This window comes from Sabethes cyaneus, chromosome 3 (genome assembly GCF_943734655.1).
Source record: "Sabethes cyaneus chromosome 3, idSabCyanKW18_F2, whole genome shotgun sequence".
NCBI classification, from domain to species: Eukaryota; Metazoa; Arthropoda; class Insecta; order Diptera; family Culicidae; genus Sabethes; species Sabethes cyaneus.
The window spans coordinates 130,433,415-130,453,533 of NC_071355.1; the positions used below are offsets into that span (position 1 = coordinate 130,433,415).

Below are 20,119 nucleotides of genomic sequence, written 5' to 3' on the forward strand. Positions count from 1 at the left end.
CTCCTTACTCGCTGTCGCTCGTTCCAGGAAACCCAGGTAGACCTAGGAAAATAAATAAACCTAGACAGTAGTGATTTCTGCGTGGAGTTGCCTCCCCACAGTGGGCGGCGCTTCCGAAGGCGGGTCGCCGGCAACACTCGCGGCCGTCTCGTCCTGAATGATCTAGTGTTACTACACTCAAGTACTTTTTTACATGGTTTGTTTTTTCGAATATTGAGAACGGGGCTATTTAGGGACCATTCATTTATTTCTCAATACGTTTGGGAGAGGCCCGACATTCATCCCGTATTTTATCCTAAATTGCACCGTTCTTGAGTAATCGAAAAAACAAACCGTGTAAAAAAAGACTCGAGTGTATAGATAGTTTTTGTGGTCTTGTTATTGATTGATGTTTTATGGAAGAGTCTCGAATTTCTCGAGTACGATTAGTTTTTGAGTTACGCAAAAATTTCTGTTTTATTTGTATGAGAGTCCATATTCCCCTACCACAGGGGTGAGAGGTCTCTAACTATCATAAAATAAATTCAAGACTCAAAAATCTCTTACATGCTAAATTTGGTTCCATTGGCTTGATTAGTACTCAAATTATAAGGAAATTTGTATTTCATTTGTATGGGAGCCCCCACCCCTTAAAAGGGGAAGGGGTCGTAATTCACAATTGAAAAATTTCTGCCATCTAAAACTCCCACATGCCAAATTTGGTTCCATTTGCTTGATTTGTACTCAAATTATAAGGAAATTTGTATTTCATTTGTATGGGAGCCCCCCCTTTTAAAAGGGGAAGGGGTTGCAGTACACCACAGAAAAAATTTCTGCCATCTAAAACTCCCACATGCCAAATTTGGTTCCATTGGCTTGATTAGTACTCAAATTATAAGGAAATTTGTATTTCATTTGTATGGGAGCCCCCCCTTTTAAAAGGGGAAGGGGTTGCAGTACACCACAGAAAAAATTTCTGCCATCTAAAACTCCCACATGCCAAATTTGGTTCCATTTGCTTGATTAGTTCTCAAGTTATAAGGAAATTTGAATTTCATTTGTATGGGAGCTCCCCTCTTAAAAGGGGAAGGGGTCGTAATTCACCATAGAAAAAATTCCTGCCATCTAAAACTCCCACATGCCAAATTTGGTTCCATTTGCTTGATTAGTTCTCGACATAAGAGGAAATTTGCATTTCATTTGTATGGAAGCCCACCCTCTTAAAGGGGAGATGGGCCATAACTCGCTTTCTAAAGAAGAGAGGGGTCTCAATTCACCATAGAAAAAAATCTTGCGTCCAAAACCACTTACATGTCAAATTTGGTTCCAATTGCTTGATTAGTTCTCGAGTTATGAGGAAATTTGTTTTTCATTTGTATAGGAGCCCCCCTCTTAAAGTGGGGAAATCCATAGAAAATATACCATAGAAAATATTCTTGCCTCCAAAACCACCCACATGCCAAATATGGTTCCATTTGCTTGATTAGTTCTCGAATTATGAGGAAATTTGTATTTCATTTGTGTAGAAGCACCCCCTCTTAAAGTTGGGAGGGGTCCTAATTCACCATAGAAAATATTTTTGGCTCCAGAAACCTCCACATTCCAAATTTGGTTCTATTTGCTTGATTAGTTCTCGAGTTATGAGGAAATTTGTATTTCGTTTGTATAGGAGCCCCCCCCCCCTCTTAAAGTTGGGAAGAGTCCTAATTCACCATAGAAAATATTCTTGCCCTCGAAAACTTTCACATGCCAAATTTGGTTCCATTTGCTTGAATAATTCTCGAGTTATGAGGAAATTTGCATTTCATTTGTATAGGAGCCCCCCTTCCTAAAGTGGGGAGGGGTCCCAATTCATCATAGGAAAAAATTTTGTCTCCAAAAACACCCACGTGCTAAATTTTGTTCCATTTGCTTGATTAGTTCTCGAGTTATGAGGAAATTTGCATTTCGTTTGTATAGGAGCCCCCCCTCTTAAAGTGGGGAGGGGTCCTTTTTCACCATAGAAAATATTTTTGCCCTCGAAAACTTTCACATGCCAAATTTTGTTCCATTTGCTTGATTAGTTCTTCAGTTATGAGGAAATTTGTATTTCATTTGTATAGGAATCCCCCCCTCCTAAAACGGGGAGGGATCCTAATTCATCATAGAAAAAATTTTTGTCTCCAAAAACACCCACATGCCAAATTTGGTTCCATTTGCTTAATTACTTCTCGAGTTATGAGGAAAATTGTGTTTCTATGGTACAGGAGCCCCCCCTCTTAAAGTGGGGAGGGGTCCTAATTTACTATAGAAAATATTCTTGCCCTCGAAAACCTTCACATGCCAAATTTGGTTCCATTTGCTTGATTAATTCTCGAGTTATGAGGAAATTTGTATGGAAGCCCCCCCTTTTAAAAAGGAGAGGAGTTATAATTCCCCTTTTAAAGAGGGGAGGGGTCTCAATTTACCATAGAATAAATTCTTGTCACCGAAAACACCCACATGCTAAATTTTGTTCTATTTGCTTGATTAGTTGTCGAGTTATGCAGAAATTTGTGTTTCATTAGTATGGGAGCCCCCCCTCTTAGTGGGGGGAGGGGTTTCTAACCATCACTAAAACCTTTCCTGGCCCCAAAAAACCTCTACATGCATATTTTCATGCCGATTGGTTCAGTAGTTTTCGATTCTATAAGGAACATACGGACAGACAGACAGACAGACAGACAGACAGACAGACAGACAGACAGACAGACAGACAGACAGACAGACAGACAGACAGACAGACAGACAGACAGACAGACAGACAGACAGACAGACAGACAGACAGACAGACAGACAGACAGACAGACAGACAGACAGACAGACAGACAGACAGACAGACAGACAGACAGACAGACAGACAGACAGACAGACAGACAGACAGACAGACAGACAGACAGACAGACAGACAGACAGACAGACAGACAGACAGACAGACAGACAGACAGACAGACAGACAGACAGACAGACAGACAGACAGACAGACAGACAGACAGACAGACAGACAGACAGACAGACAGACAGACAGACAGACAGACAGACAGACAGACAGACAGACAGACAGACAGACAGACAGACAGACAGACAGACAGACAGACAGACAGACAGACAGACAGACAGACAGACAGACAGACAGACAGACAGACAGACAGACAGACAGACAGACAGACAGACAGACAGACAGACAGACAGACAGACAGACAGACAGACAGACAGACAGACAGACAGACAGACAGACAGACAGACAGACAGACAGACAGACAGACAGACAGACAGACAGACAGACAGACAGACAGACAGACAGACAGACAGACAGACAGACAGACAGACAGACAGACAGACAGACAGACAGACAGACAGACAGACAGACAGACAGACAGACAGACAGACAGACAGACAGACAGACAGACAGACAGACAGACAGACAGACAGACAGACAGACAGACAGACAGACAGACAGACAGACAGACAGACAGACAGACAGACAGACAGACAGACAGACAGACAGACAGACAGACAGACAGACAGACAGACAGACAGACAGACAGACAGACAGACAGACAGACAGACAGACAGACAGACAGACAGACAGACAGACAGACAGACAGACAGACAGACAGACAGACAGACAGACAGACAGACAGACAGACAGACAGACAGACAGACAGACAGACAGACAGACAGACAGACAGACAGACAGACAGACAGACAGACAGACAGACAGACAGACAGACAGACAGACAGACAGACAGACAGACAGACAGACAGACAGACAGACAGACAGACAGACAGACAGACAGACAGACAGACAGACAGACAGACAGACAGACAGACAGACAGACAGACAGACAGACAGACAGACAGACAGACAGACAGACAGACAGACAGACAGACAGACAGACAGACAGACAGACAGACAGACAGACAGACAGACAGACAGACAGACAGACAGACAGACAGACAGACAGACAGACAGACAGACAGACAGACAGACAGACAGACAGACAGACAGACAGACAGACAGACAGACAGACAGACAGACAGACAGACAGACAGACAGACAGACAGACAGACAGACAGACAGACAGACAGACAGACAGACAGACAGACAGACAGACAGACAGACAGACAGACAGACAGACAGACAGACAGACAGACAGACAGACAGACAGACAGACAGACAGACAGACAGACAGACAGACAGACAGACAGACAGACAGACAGACAGACAGACAGACAGACAGACAGACAGACAGACAGACAGACAGACAGACAGACAGACAGACAGACAGACAGACAGACAGACAGACAGACAGACAGACAGACAGACAGACAGACAGACAGACAGACAGACAGACAGACAGACAGACAGACAGACAGACAGACAGACAGACAGACAGACAGACAGACAGACAGACAGACAGACAGACAGACAGACAGACAGACAGACAGACAGACAGACAGACAGACAGACAGACAGACAGACAGACAGACAGACAGACAGACAGACAGACAGACAGACAGACAGACAGACAGACAGACAGACAGACAGACAGACAGACAGACAGACAGACAGACAGACAGACAGACAGACAGACAGACAGACAGACAGACAGACAGACAGACAGACAGACAGACAGACAGACAGACAGACAGACAGACAGACAGACAGACAGACAGACAGACAGACAGACAGACAGACAGACAGACAGACAGACAGACAGACAGACAGACAGACAGACAGACAGACAGACAGACAGACAGACAGACAGACAGACAGACAGACAGACAGACAGACAGACAGACAGACAGACAGACAGACAGACAGACAGACAGACAGACAGACAGACAGACAGACAGACAGACAGACAGACAGACAGACAGACAGACAGACAGACAGACAGACAGACAGACAGACAGACAGACAGACAGACAGACAGACAGACAGACAGACAGACAGACAGACAGACAGACAGACAGACAGACAGACAGACAGACAGACAGACAGACAGACAGACAGACAGACAGACAGACAGACAGACAGACAGACAGACAGACAGACAGACAGACAGACAGACAGACAGACAGACAGACAGACAGACAGACAGACAGACAGACAGACAGACAGACAGACAGACAGACAGACAGACAGACAGACAGACAGACAGACAGACAGACAGACAGACAGACAGACAGACAGACAGACAGACAGACAGACAGACAGACAGACAGACAGACAGACAGACAGACAGACAGACAGACAGACAGACAGACAGACAGACAGACAGACAGACAGACAGACAGACAGACAGACAGACAGACAGACAGACAGACAGACAGACAGACAGACAGACAGACAGACAGACAGACAGACAGACAGACAGACAGACAGACAGACAGACAGACAGACAGACAGACAGACAGACAGACAGACAGACAGACAGACAGACAGACAGACAGACAGACAGACAGACAGACAGACAGACAGACAGACAGACAGACAGACAGACAGACAGACAGACAGACAGACAGACAGACAGACAGACAGACAGACAGACAGACAGACAGACAGACAGACAGACAGACAGACAGACAGACAGACAGACAGACAGACAGACAGACAGACAGACAGACAGACAGACAGACAGACAGACAGACAGACAGACAGACAGACAGACAGACAGACAGACAGACAGACAGACAGACAGACAGACAGACAGACAGACAGACAGACAGACAGACAGACAGACAGACAGACAGACAGACAGACAGACAGACAGACAGACAGACAGACAGACAGACAGACAGACAGACAGACAGACAGACAGACAGACAGACAGACAGACAGACAGACAGACAGACAGACAGACAGACAGACAGACAGACAGACAGACAGACAGACAGACAGACAGACAGACAGACAGACAGACAGACAGACAGACAGACAGACAGACAGACAGACAGACAGACAGACAGACAGACAGACAGACAGACAGACAGACAGACAGACAGACAGACAGACAGACAGACAGACAGACAGACAGACAGACAGACAGACAGACAGACAGACAGACAGACAGACAGACAGACAGACAGACAGACAGACAGACAGACAGACAGACAGACAGAAATCCTTCTTTATAGGTATAGATTCTACAATCACATCGTGCCATCGCACAGTGTAACCTCTCCCATAAAAAAGTTGTCCAAAGATGCTGAAAATGCCACCTAAGGGTAATTTTGGTCGCTGAATCTAATTTTTGCATCTAAAATGTTCTAAAATTATTATATGAACGTCTATGGTGGATTAAAAAAATAATACTGTAAATCATATACTTTATTTTTCTGCAAATACTTTTAAGTATTCTAAGTGTTTTGCAGCAAACTGAACTACTAAAATTAAAATAAATTGGGCAAGCTCATGTTTTCAATACATAATTGTGTTTAAATATTCACGTATGTTTTGAAATAGATTAAAACTGTTTTTTTGGCTATAGTGTTTCTTGCTATCCTTGAAATTTTGAAGCAATTTGAAAGATATTGATGGATAACAAAATTAATGACCTAATATGGAAGCGACATATGAAGATTTCGTTCGATTTCAGATATTTAAGATGATAAAGAAATAATAAAGAATCAAGCATGGCACAATCATTTTGATTCAATTCACATTCATACATTTATTTGACAGTACCGTCTCAATCAAGCAGAATCTAAAAAAGTTATGTATGTGGCATTTGTAGAGCTAGCTATTATCTTCAAATTTGCTGAAGAACGCTAGGCTGTATCTTTTGTATTTAAGGTACCATATGGTTGCTACCCCGTTGGTAACCAAATGAGCGTTCACTTGACTACCAACGGGGCAGCAGCATTGTAGCACAGTGAATACAAAAGATACAACCCTGCTTTATTCAGTAAAATTGTAGATAATAACTAGCTCTACAAATGCTACATACACAACTTCTTCAAATTTTGCCTAATTGGGATGGTACTGTCAAATGAATATGAATTGAGTCAAAGTGATCGTGCCAACCCTGTTCAGAATGCATCAAATTTGAGACCTTGGCGCAGAACGGCGCAAGATGCCACTGTGATTTTTGAAAACGAGACAAAATTTCCTGTAAAATGAAACATGAGCGGTCGATGCACTAGTATGCACTCCTAAGTAGATGGCGTCCTACAGACCGAAACACTGTTTAAAAATCAAATAATAATGTGTATTTCATATTGTAACTTTTATAACAATGATATTTTGTAAAATCTAAAAATTCCATTGGATTTCCAAGAAAACTTCCTATCAAAACACATTTTTGCATGGACTGGTGTTCAATATTTTAAACTAACTAAAACGAATTAAATATCACAGGGTGTAAAGTTTTCGCATTACGAATTTCAACAAATTTCACTGACTTTGGTATCTTCAAAAAATTCTACAAGCTTTAGTTTTTACTCGATTTACTTAAAAATTTGGCATATATATATTCAATGATATTTAAGAAAAAATATGAAAACAATAAAAATCGAAAATCGGTTTTGGCATTTTTGTCCGGCCTGGCCCCTCTGTGCATCGGTAAAAAGTTGGTAATCCCAAATTCTACGGTATCTCGTGCCATAAAACGGTTCAAAAATCATGCAATGCTTGAGGGGTTATGTACAGTCAGGGCGCTTAAAAAAGTGTATTTTTCTAGAATTTTTCTAGAGAAAACCCTTTAACTGATTAAGATGAAAATTTGTATACATGTTACAGTAGTTTTTGGCTGTATTTTAACATATTTTGTTTTTGAAAGAAATAATTTAAATAACTGCTATAGGTAATCTCCCGGAACTCTTCTAAAATAAGGCGTCTTGCGGTGAGCACGATATCTTTGGACTGAATCATCGAAAATCGAAAAACCAAAAAGGAATCGGTGATAAAATATATGCACCGCTATTCTATATTTCGAACGAGTTGGTATTTCGAACGAAAGTTGTTTCGAACGAAATTTCCGCCAGCAAAATCAAATGGGCAAAACATCTCGTTCGAAACAAGTCGAAAGAAATAAAGATTCGTTCGAAATACAGAATAGGGGCGATTATCTATAGATCGATCGAGGGATTTAACAGTATAATAATGTTTGACAAAATGGCGGCTTGTCAAACATAAAAAATCGATTTTTGGCATAAATTTTGCTCTTAAATTGTCCATAAAACAAGAAATATTAATCGGTGAGGTAAAACCTTCGATTAATCTGTTAGAATATATCTTTAGAAAACCTATGTCAAAATTTGAAGTGATTCGGTTCAGCCGTTTTCGAGAAATCTTGCTCACCGACTTTGGAAACACGGTTTCGAGAAACACGCGCTTAAAGTTTCGCGTTCCTTCTTCAATCGCTCTGACACGTCGTTACAAATATGCGTATAACTTCGTTAATTTTTACCGGATTGGCATGAAATTTTCTGTGTGCATACTTAAATATATGTACACTACGATCATGAAATAAACAGAAAATCGATTTTTCGAAAATTCTAACTGTATATAACCGCTTAAGATGAAATTAGTTGTCATCGATTCTGCTAATTTCAACAGCAGTTTTTTTTTGTTTGGAACAAAAATTCTGTTCATGGAAATATATTTGCTGTGTCCAGATTGGCAAGAAGAATGCAGTGAATACCTACATTTCTATAAATAGAACTCCGCTTTTGGGCCCAAAAACTGCTTTCGAAATTGGGCTCTCCGACGAAAAGTTAATGACTGATAATTTCCCAAAAAACAAATTATTGTTGTATGTATGTATGTATGTATGTATGGGGACTACCACCTATCGTAGCAGAACAGCCGTTCATAGCAATGGGTTTATCTGACAAGGGGAATTGTACGAACATAACCGTTGGTCACGTTCACCAGGTCCTGTATGAAGGGCCAAAAGGGAATCGGTCGGCAAGCAACATCGCTTGCATGTACCAGGGGTGTTTAAGAATCTCCTTCCAGAAACTAGATCGCATGAGTCAATCGTTAAGTAAGCCCTCCCAATGCAGAATGACCCCAATAGGTGGGGAGAAGGGCCCGCTCATCATCCACAATGTGTTGTTAGCCGGGCCAAGATTAACCTTGGGAAGTTGATCACTTCACTCTCCCTAAGCACACTGTTTCAAACAAGTACCCTGTTGGACCCACCCATTCATTGATGTTATTATTTATGTGTACTTTAAAAATTTGATTTTGTTAAGTGCTCTTTTTTAATTACTTCTGTCGTGGAAATTGTTGGGTTATAAGTAACATTGTATGCTCTTTTTTATCATGTTGTTGTATTGTAATTGAGTATTATTGGATCATAGTTATGGATTAAGTTTTAGATGCTTTAGAAAACAAATTATTGTTATAGAAGAACTCAAAAATTACGATCTGAAAATACTTGCCGTAGTATTTGTATCACATCCTCCTGCTGTTGTTATACCTAGCGAATTTTTATCAGTATTAATTTCAATAGTTGTATTTTCGTTTACTACTATTTCAGCTTTTGATGGATCGACAATTTCTTTAGCAGGTGAAGCTTGAGGTTTCGGTGTTGCGCAAACATCTTTTACTGTGTTTTTGTCTGTCTTTGAAGAATTTTCATCCAGTTTGTTTTTGGATTCATTTGAATCTTTCGATTTGTTTGGATTGCATATCTTTAATGCAACTACTCCCTCAGCTTTTTTAAGCAGTGATGCCGCAGTTTCATAACTGCATCCAAGTAATGAATCTCGATTTACGGCCAATATCATCTCTCCTATATTCAGCCCTGCCTAAAGTATATATTATTGTGCAGCTTTAAACTTTAAATATTTCTTACCTTGTCTGCCATCGATCCTTCTTGTATATCTGATACAAAGATGCCTTGTCCAGCTTCGGCATGTTTTCCTTCAATAATCATTATACCTAAGCCCGCAGGGCCCTGAAATGAATGGAAATAATAGAGCAGATATATTACTTCGAAAAAGGACTACGTCTTTGTTTAAAGTGCTTTGTGAAAATGAAAATAAAAGTTGTGAGGGGAAATTGGTATCATATGGACGCCCAGTTCGTTTTTATTAGCTAGAACAAATTAAAATGCTATGCAAGTTTGACAGTTAGGCCATTGCAAATCATATTTAACCGTTATGTGTGCGACAAAAAAAACACCTTTAGCAGGGCGACAAGGGTACCTGGGTACCCAAAATTGATATTGTTATAACATCAACAATTTTAAACCGATTTTGATGAGTAGGTGTCATTTGATTCGTTAATTTATCTAGTTTTGAATTATTTGGCCATTTGGCCATTAAAGGACATACGGGGCCCGAAAATCCGGAATTCCGACAGTGTGTCCGCTGTGAGGTAGAGAACTGATTGTATTGCAGGAAAATCAGTCATGCAGATATAAAAACTCTAAAAATTCATACAATGAACTATTTCATATAATGAGATGAATCAGGGTTGCCATTCCGGAGTAGGTTCCTGTGGGGTCATGGGTGGCCAGTCTAGGATTGGAAATAAAACCTAGCAATATGGATATTAAAGTTCTTGGAATTAGTTCGGTAGGTGATATTTTTTACATTTCGATGTATTTTGATTGGTTATTTCGAAAATGGTTTCCACGGGGTCACAGATGATACCGCAGGATTCAAGATAATGCTTAGCATTATCAGAACAGTTCAAAACGTAGAACCATCCGTTATACATTTGGAACCAGTTCCGAAATTAATAATCAGTACTAAACTGGCCATATCAGTTCAAAACATCTAAAAGATCCGCTAAAATAATTCTAATAATGGATTAGGGACCCAACTGGCCATCTACATCTACAGGAACCCAATTCTGGAATGGCCAATGCGTTCTAAAGTCACCAATTCATATAATAAGATGAAAAAAGGGTCCACAATGTCAAGCTCAAAGCTAATAGCTTTGCTGAAAGCTGATATTCTTTCAAAACAAGCGGCTTCCCACGTTTTACCGGACGTTGCTCCGGAATTACCGATTCCCGGGAACTACATGTCAGGCCAAATGCTTTATCATTTCAAAACTAGATAAATGTACGAATCGAATGCCACTGGTTTCACCCAAATCGATTCAAGATAGCCAAAGTTATGAACATAGCAAATCATGGATACCCGGGTACCCTTGTCGCCCTCCTACGTAGTAAAAAAAATCAAGTGCTTCTCATTGCTAATCCCCTTTATGGATATGCACCAAAACAACCTCAATTACTTAAGATCAACAAGTTTTGCGATGTCGCAAAATTTCAAAGACGTATGTTTTAAATTGAATGAGTTATAACTATTTTAAAACCGAAAAGGTACCCGGGTACCCTGTTGCACACATAACGGTTAAAGTTTTTGTCACCCCCCCCCCCCCCCTTCACCGCCATTGGAAATTGGCTTGAAAAATCGGGGGGCAAAAAAATAATTTGTAGGATATGAGTCGAATTTCTTTTTATAAAATCAATTGTCTTTGGGCTCTACAGTCTGAAAAACTCGAAAAATGAGTCTCCGAGTTGAATTAATGCTTCCAGCACGAAACAGAAATAGAAATTCGAACAATTTCCGAAAATCGTTCAAAAAAATTTTCCTTCGTTTTTGTCTTTTTTCGTATATTTTTGCATAGAAAATAATAACATGTATGGATCATTCCACGGGAAATTTACAGTCAAAATTTTTTTCTCTTCGGGATATTTTTTTTACGTTCTTTGTTAAAAAAAAATCGACACGTATTTTTGTATTTCGCTGTTACTGTTGGAATTCGCAAGATATGATTTTTTAAAGTATTGTAATCCGAAAAAATCACTATTTTTTAAATACTGATTGTAAACATAGTTTGTAATATCAAAAAATGACTTTCTACCAGATGTGTTCACTATTCCACAAGCTTTCAAAATTGTTATACCATACCTCCTCTCGATTGTTTTTCAATTGTTAAAAGTGCATTTTTATAAACAATTGCAATTTTTTCAAAGTTGGAACTTTTTTTTCTCGATTTTTTTTACTTTTTTTTTTTGCTTTGCAAAATAGTTTTTTACCTATTTATTTATTTGACTGATGTTAGGCTCTGCCCATTATCGATATTAAAAAAATGTTACATAGTTATTACCTACTAATTACAAATAATTTACATAAAATATTCTCAGATTATCTCTAATTTGCTTCTTGGTCAATTCAACATTTATAATGTCACGATGATTGTTAAATGTGGCCATCATTCTATACATTGGCTCATTTCTGGCGTAATTTTGGACTCTATTTGTCAAACGAAAAGGTCTAATACTTCTTAACGACGAACGTCCATCATTCACGGTCACTTGGCTTAATAAATATGGCGAATTATACCTGCCGGCGAGTATGTCCTTTAAGAACAGAGCATCTGTCGTACGCCTTCTGCTCTCCAAGCTTTCCGTTCCAACCAATAAGCATAACGATTTATAGTTAGGCATCTCTCCGGTCCATCCTAAATTCCGCAGGGCATAGCGAATAAATTTCTTTTGGATTCGCTCAATTCGCTTTTTGTGCACTTCGTAGAATGGTTGCCATATTACACTTGCGTACTCAACACCACTTCGTACCAAGGCATTGTATAATGAGATGATAGTATGCGGATCCTTTAATTCTCCACTGAGTCGTTTGATAACGCCAAATAAAGAATTTGCTTTTGCAACAACCTTTTCAGTATGCCGGATGAAGTTAAGCTCGCTGTCCATTTCTACCCCCAGATCGCATACATGGTCTCTTCTTGGTATTATTTCACCGTCCATGGAATAATCAAATAGCAATTTATTTGTTTTTCGGGTATAGGACACCAGATTACACTTCTTCGTATTAACTTTTAGGCCGAAGGTTTTGCAAAATCCGATGAAATGTTGTACACTATCCTGAAGAATTCGACAGTCCTTAACAGATTTCACCGGGAGAAAAATCTTCACATCGTCAGCATAAATTAAGATGTGAACTCCAGGGAGAAGTTCCGGGAGCTCATTCATAACTGTGACGAAAAGCAATGGCCCAAGATGACTCCCCTGAGGGACACCCGACCAGACCGGGAATGGAGCTGACTTGCTCTTGTCAATCTTGACATATTGCGATCGATTCTTTAAATAGTCGCTTATCCACCTCAGATTTATACCGCTTATTCCATATTTTGGCAGCAATGTTGCGATCGCATCAATATTTATTACGTCAAAAGCCTTAGACATATCTGTGTAAATTGTATCTACTTGCCATCCATCCACCATCCATTGCGCAGTTCTCGAAACAAATTCCGCCAAATTAGTTACCGTTGAGCGTCCTTTAAGGAATCCGTGTTGGAAAATTGATATTTTAGGTTCAATCTTACGATACAAATGCTCATAAACCATGGATTCGAACATTTTCGGTATGGCCGAGAGAATGGCAATTCCTCTGTAATTTTCAACCAGTAATTTGGAACCTTTTTTATGAATTGGTATGATGTGCGATATCTTCCATAGTTTTGGAAATGAGCCTGTTGCTAAAGACACACTGAATAAATTATGCAGTGGAAATAAGAAGCCCTCCATACAAGTTTTTAACACAGAATTTGGAATTCCATCTGGTCCACTGCTTTTAGATGCATCTAGAGCCGAAATCGCTTTGCGGACATCTGATAACGATAATTCAAATGTAGCAAAATTCGAATCTAGCGGTGGAGCTGCACTGGAGGGTTCTGTTCGCTGATCATTATCGAAGACATTTTTAAAATAGTCAGAGAATAATTCTGCAGCTTCAGTGGCGTTTTCAGCTTTCTTGTCTTTATACGTTACATTTGTCGGTAGTCCTTTGTCCTGACGCTTTGAATTGACATACGTCCAAAAAGTCTTCGGATTTGACTGTATATCCCTTTGCAATCTGTCCATATAAAGGCTGTGTTGTGCTCTGTTTCTGGATTTGAAAGCATCTCTGGCTTGTCTATACGCCAATTCGTCTGAAGAGAGCCTACTCTTTCTAAATTTGTTATACAGTTTCTTCTTCCTTTTTAATAGTGAAATTGTCTCGCTGTCAAACCACGTGGGATAACTGATGTCTACATCACGCTTGCGAACGACTGTACAATACCGAGATAAAATTTCATATAATTTAAAATATTTGTTCATCTTTCTCGAAGAAGCATGCAAAATTTGGAAATGGAGAAATGAAAACTCTAGAAGTTATGAATTTTTATGTCGAAGCGCGCACGTTTATGCAAACGAGCGGACGAACACGCGTGCTTCAACGACACGTTACACTTAATAGCATCAAAGGCGGCCTCGTTATGAAGCTGCCCGTGGGTTAGAACATCGATTGAGCATTACCGCTATAACTGCATGCTGTTGGATGCAGAGCTCCCCAGATGTTATTATTGGGGTGAACTTTGGACCGGGCGAGTGCCTGCTTTAGCAGAGCTGAAAGGGTTCGGATGTGAAGTTTATGTACACGTAGGGGAAATGTGTATAATGTGCCCCCCTAAGAATAAATGTATATATGTCGGTTATGCTTTCTCAAATTAACGTTAGAACTACAAGTATGTATGTTGGTATTTGAGTTGAAAACCAATTGCAATTGTTTACTTCATTTAGCATCGTGGAATAAATATGCTAGGAATTATTTAATAAAAGCACCTAAATGTCGTGTTTCTCGTTTGCACGGGGTAAAATGCCTCACCTGCAGTATAATATGCTGAATGCGGTAATTTGAGTATTTCTACCAGTGACAGTTGACAGATCAACTCTATTTTGTAGAAAGTAAAACTATTTCCGTTGTTTTCAAAATATAGTACATTTATACAAAATGAACCTAGTTTCGGCCTTCTGGTGCACTTTTTCTTTTCTGCATGGGGCACATTATGCTGCCGATTTTACTGTCCCATTCACATTATACTGCCCATTTTACACTCTCATATTAATTATAATTTGAACTGACTATTTTACTGGAAAATCAGAGGGGTTGTGCACAAGACACGACCGCATAGGCGACTTAGGACTACGTAAGTCTCTTTGTAGCGATGGTAGGATGTATCCATGTATGTAATAATACGATTCTTCATGTACACAAGCTACATACGTAACGTTTATCAAACTAGTAACATTGTACAGTCATCCCAGTATTATGGGCTAGTTAAGCATGATGATGCTACAAAATTATTGGTAGAAACACAGATTTAAATAATTTGCAGTTTATTTATAACTTAAATGATTATGAATATATCATAATTTGATGTTCTGTAGGCAAACTTGTTCCAAAATCACACACTTTTTTGCAGAACAACAAAATGTAAGCATGTTCCATTCCCAGTATTATGGGCCACTTTTAAACCTGGTCAGAATTATGGGTCAATGCTCCCAGTATTATGGGTCAGTAAAACAAAACTGGTTTTATTTAGAGAAAAGCGAGCGTGTGTGTGTGTGTGTGTGGGTGTGTGGGTGGTTGGTTGGTTGTGGGTGTGTGGGTGGATGGTTGGTTGTGTGTGTGGGTGGTTGGTTGGTTGTGGGTGTGGGTGTAGTTCTCTCGATTTAGTGATCTTGCTGTATCTTGTATTGTGTTCAGCAACTGTCTGAGTGAGTTGAGATTAAAATCAATTTTAGCTTCTTCTTCAGGAAGCTCATCAAACTGATTCAATCTATGATGGATGGTACTCAGTACTGTGTTCGGATTTCGAGTAGATTGTCAAGTTCATTCGAATCATGAAGAGGGCTTCATCAAGGTGATGGTCTCCAGGATAGCACATGGCAAACCAAGTATACAAAAGGCGGCTAATGCTATCTGGATACGATAAGCAGGACAAGTTGCAAGAATGCCGAAAAACTACATAAATACAATAAATTTTTATGATCTGTTTCTACGTTGAATAGTGCTTTTCCTCTGGTAATCGGTAGACGGTATGCATGAATTTTCAAAAAGTTGAAAATTTTGTGCAACTTTTCTGCGGCTTACAAAAGAACACTGATAATAAAACATTTACAACCTGCAGACGTTTTGGAAGTCGCAGAAAATGTCGCCATTTGTTGGTCGTCCGCACTGGCGAAAAATTCAACTTTTACCACGTTGCCTGTGTTATCATGGTATTAACTGGGCAAGAAAATATAGTAAACTCTTCAATCGTTCTGTGGCCCTTAAAAGGACCGATTGTTTGATTATCATAACTCCAGCTTGCAATAAACTTGCACTAACGCACTTAGCATAATTCTCTGTTCGGTAAATTGGAATACCGATAACCGCAAACCAGGCACGGCCCGTTGCAACGGACCAGCCGGAAAGCTTCAGCAGCTATGCGATCAACGAAGCCGATCAACGAAGCACCATACCCTGAATCACAATGAAATACCACACCAAGTGGCCTGCTGCAAGTGACGTGGGATGCTTCTGGTCGTTTTGTTGTTGCGTGCAGCATATTTCCTGCCAATTCCAGAATTTCAGCAGCCAGATATTCCTTCGCAGCAGCGAAACGAATGCTCCAGCTCCAACACACGCTCAGCATACTTTCCTTTCCATGGAACTTTCCATCAACTTTCTCGGTAATTCCTGAAAAATTGAAATTATTCCAACCAATCACAAAACGACAGTTTCTAGTACGACCGAGTTAGTTATTTTCAATTTTTCAATGACGCGCATTGAAAATCAATAGTTTTCTATATTTTCAATATTTTCCAATGCGATTTTCCGATCAGTTGGCGAAATATCTTGGAAATCTATTGAAAATTGACTGAATTATAAGCCGAAGCGTGAAAACGCGTTTCTACTTTGATGACGTCATTTTCAACAACCAATCACGAAGCGAGAATTCTGGTAAAACATAGGCTCATTATTTTCAATTTTTCGATAGTTCAACATCAACAATCCATACTTTTCTTTATTTGGGTCAATTCTTAGAAGATATTCCGATCGATTGGTGTAAGAATATTGAAAATCGATTGGAAAACCGCTGAGCTATTAGCGCCTAAAACTTATCATTTTTCGTGACGCTCACATTTTTCGATTTTTTGGAATGACACCCTATCTCAAAACTTGCCGTAAGACGTAGTCCTACGTCAAAAAATGTATGTAAAAATAGATTAATTTGAATATTGTAGGTTTATTTATATCATAAATAGTCAACATATTTTCTTTCAATAAAACTGATAACAAAATGAAAGCAAAGTTTGATACATCAAAAGTGCCGTTTGGACTCTTGATTTCTAGTTGATATCAACAGCAGAATTTGTAATAATTTTGATACACTTTTGTTGTCAAACCTTGTGATAAAGTGTATTGTGTATTATAAAGTGATTGTGAAGAAGAAGTCATTCTTGGGAATCGGAAATCCGATGAATACGAAGAGCAAGTGCTTGACGAACAAAAACAGTCAGAATATGATGATGCAAGTGAAATGAATGAAAGTGATTTCGCTGGATTCGGGCCACAGAAGAACCATCAGTGTTGGACAGAGCGGAATGGCGTTTCGTGGAGTACTGCCTGCTCGTTTCGAGGACTACGTAGTGAGGCAAGTGCGTGTCGATGAAGAGCCCGAAGATTATAGAGAAACGATATTAGTTCGGGATTGGAAGAACGCCATGAGCGCACAAATGGCGGCACACGTCGCGAACCAAACATCGGAATTGGCTGGAAAGAAAGTGATCAGAGTTAAATGGGTTTTCAAATTAAAGCGAAATGAAACGGGGAAGATAGTTAAACACAAAGCCCACATTGTAGCTAAAGGCTATACTCAGACGTTTGGAATAGATTTCACCGAGGTCTACGCTCCGGTTACCCGACAGGCTACGTTACGTGTGTTGCTGGCAGCTGGAACATGGTTTGCAGGTTGCGTAAGAGCATATATGGCTTACGTTAGTCGGCCAGATGGTGGTATAAGATGTTACACATAGTGCTATTGGATCTGAATTTTAAAGCTTGTGAATCTGACCCGTGTCTCTAAATACGTGGAAGAGATTGTGCCGTCTACCTCATTGCATACGTTGGCGATCTGGTGATTGGCAGTGTCGACGAGAAAGAAATTGATGAAGTCTTTATGAGCTTGCGTGATAAGTTTGAAGTAGTTTGTTTTGATAAGGTACGACATTTTTTGACGTAAGACTACGTCTTTGTTTACTATACTGGTACTGGGTAGCACTTTGTGAAAACGAAAATAGAAGTGTAACGTTTGAATGAAAGATTTCAAATAATAATAACTACTAAACTACTGAACGAAACTGAACAATTTATGTGTCGTTGGATAGATAAAATGACCAGCAATTTTATGGAGGGGGTGAGAAAGCAATTTTATGGAGGGCGTAAGAGGGGGCGGGGCTCATATACAAATGAAACACAAATTTCCTCAAAACTAGAACCAGAACTAAACAAGCAAATGGAACCAAATTTGGCATGTGGGGGTTTTAGAAGGCAGGAATTTTGTATGGAGTATTGAGTCCTATCTGTATTTAACGGGGAGGGGGGGGGGGGGTCTCCTATACGAATGAAACACAATTTTTCTCATATTTCAACCTTAATGATACAAACAAATGATTTTTAATAGAAACCTCTATGTCTCAATGGTTTCAGGCGTTGTACTTATGAACCCCCTTCCACGAATTTTCAAAACCACCATTGCGTTCAATGAAAAATTGAATCTGAATATTTCGCTCTTTTCAACATTCACTTAAACAATGATTCTTATAAACAAACATATGCCAGAAATGCAGTATACATTAGTCTTTGATCTAATGATCTGTTATAGTCCTACGTCACCCTTTCGTACAACCCTTAGGGCTGTATACCTTATAGTTTTTGGTTATCAAATCGGGTTGGAAGATGGCTGTTACTCCTTGCGTTTGACCCCGTATACAAAGTGCGTACTCCGAAAATTTCAAATGGAAAACTGTCACACGGTGAAGACGCCCATGGTTTCAGGCTACACAACAGAGAATTAAGGTAGTAAACAGTTCGAATACACGACGTTGTACAGGAGCCTGATTGGCGCGTTGCTATACTTTGCCGTTAATGCGAGGCCCGATTTGTTATTGAGTGTGAGCCTGTTGGGACGTAAAATCAGTCAGCCGAGCAACAGTAATTGGCATGCAGCAAATCATGTATTGCAGTACCTGAATGGGACCAAGAATTTTAAGCTAAGTTATAGATGGCAGAATGGATGAAACTTTGGTAGGATTTTCAGACTGAGATTGGCCCGGCGACAGACGTATTCGCCGTTCAACCCCCGGTGTCTTAATTTTCTACAGAGGAGGTCCTGTCAACTGGACCAGCAAAGATCAGCATTCGATTCTTTTGTCGTCCTTAGAACCCGAATATAACGCGATGTCCTTGGCCTGCCAGGAAACGATGCGGTTAAGATGGCTGTTGCAGGAGCTGGTGGAACCGGAAAGAAATCCAACTGTTTTCTACGAAGATAACATGGGATGTCTGAGTTTTGTGAAAGCAAAGTGTTGAATCAGAAATAAACTTGTTTTCGAAGCAGCTCAATTGGTGATGTAGCTCAACTACAATCATAATTATTATTAGCTTTTAGTTTTACAATTTTACGGTTTTACTTACAAATTTCAAGTTTCTTCTTTTAGACTGCTGGCTGCTGGTATAAATTCCAACTACACGTGCTCTCCCGATCCTTAAGGCTTTATTTAATTTTGATATATTATATATATTTTTAGTTTTAACTCACGCGCAGCTGGCGACATTTTCCCTGTAGCGAATAAAATAAATCCCTGCACCTGTACTATTTATAAGCCAATTTAATTTCCTTGCCAATTTTCACTGACTATTGTTTACTTAGCAAAGTTTACGCCAGAGACACTGGTGATTTTATTGTTGTTACTGTAAAGCACTAAATCGGTTCGAAGAGACTGGCGAGTTGAGTTGTGGGTGTGAACAGGGTTGTTCAAACCGGTTTAGGTTCAATATCCTCCCACCGGTGCATCTTGCCACCTGCCAAGACTGCACTTTTAGCTCTTCTATCAACGCCAACTGTGTCATTGGACGACGTAACAAACCGCTAATAGTGCGCACAATTGCCTGCCGAACCCTTCCTTCGCCGTCCCGCATAACTTCAGCTATTCGTCCCAGTATCCACACATTTCGTCTTCCTTCATCAGCGATTAGAACCAGATCGCCCTCTTGCACTGAACGAGTCTCGTTGAACCACTTTGGTTGCCTACGAATA

General features: G+C 40.0%; 1 protein-coding gene across 1 annotated transcript in view; it reads right to left on the reverse strand.

Annotated features, from left to right (window-relative positions):
* The window catches only part of LOC128740138 (inactivation-no-after-potential D protein), a 348,822-nt gene that overhangs the window by 114,365 nt on the left and 214,338 nt on the right, over positions 1 to 20,119 (reverse strand). Inside the window, exons 9-10 of the mRNA XM_053835653.1 lie at positions 9,810 to 9,911; positions 9,390 to 9,762 (exon numbers count right to left, since the gene is read on the reverse strand). Coding sequence (XP_053691628.1) covers positions 9,390 to 9,762; positions 9,810 to 9,911 — 475 coding nt within the window. The remainder of the gene's footprint in view (positions 1 to 9,389; positions 9,763 to 9,809; positions 9,912 to 20,119) is intronic.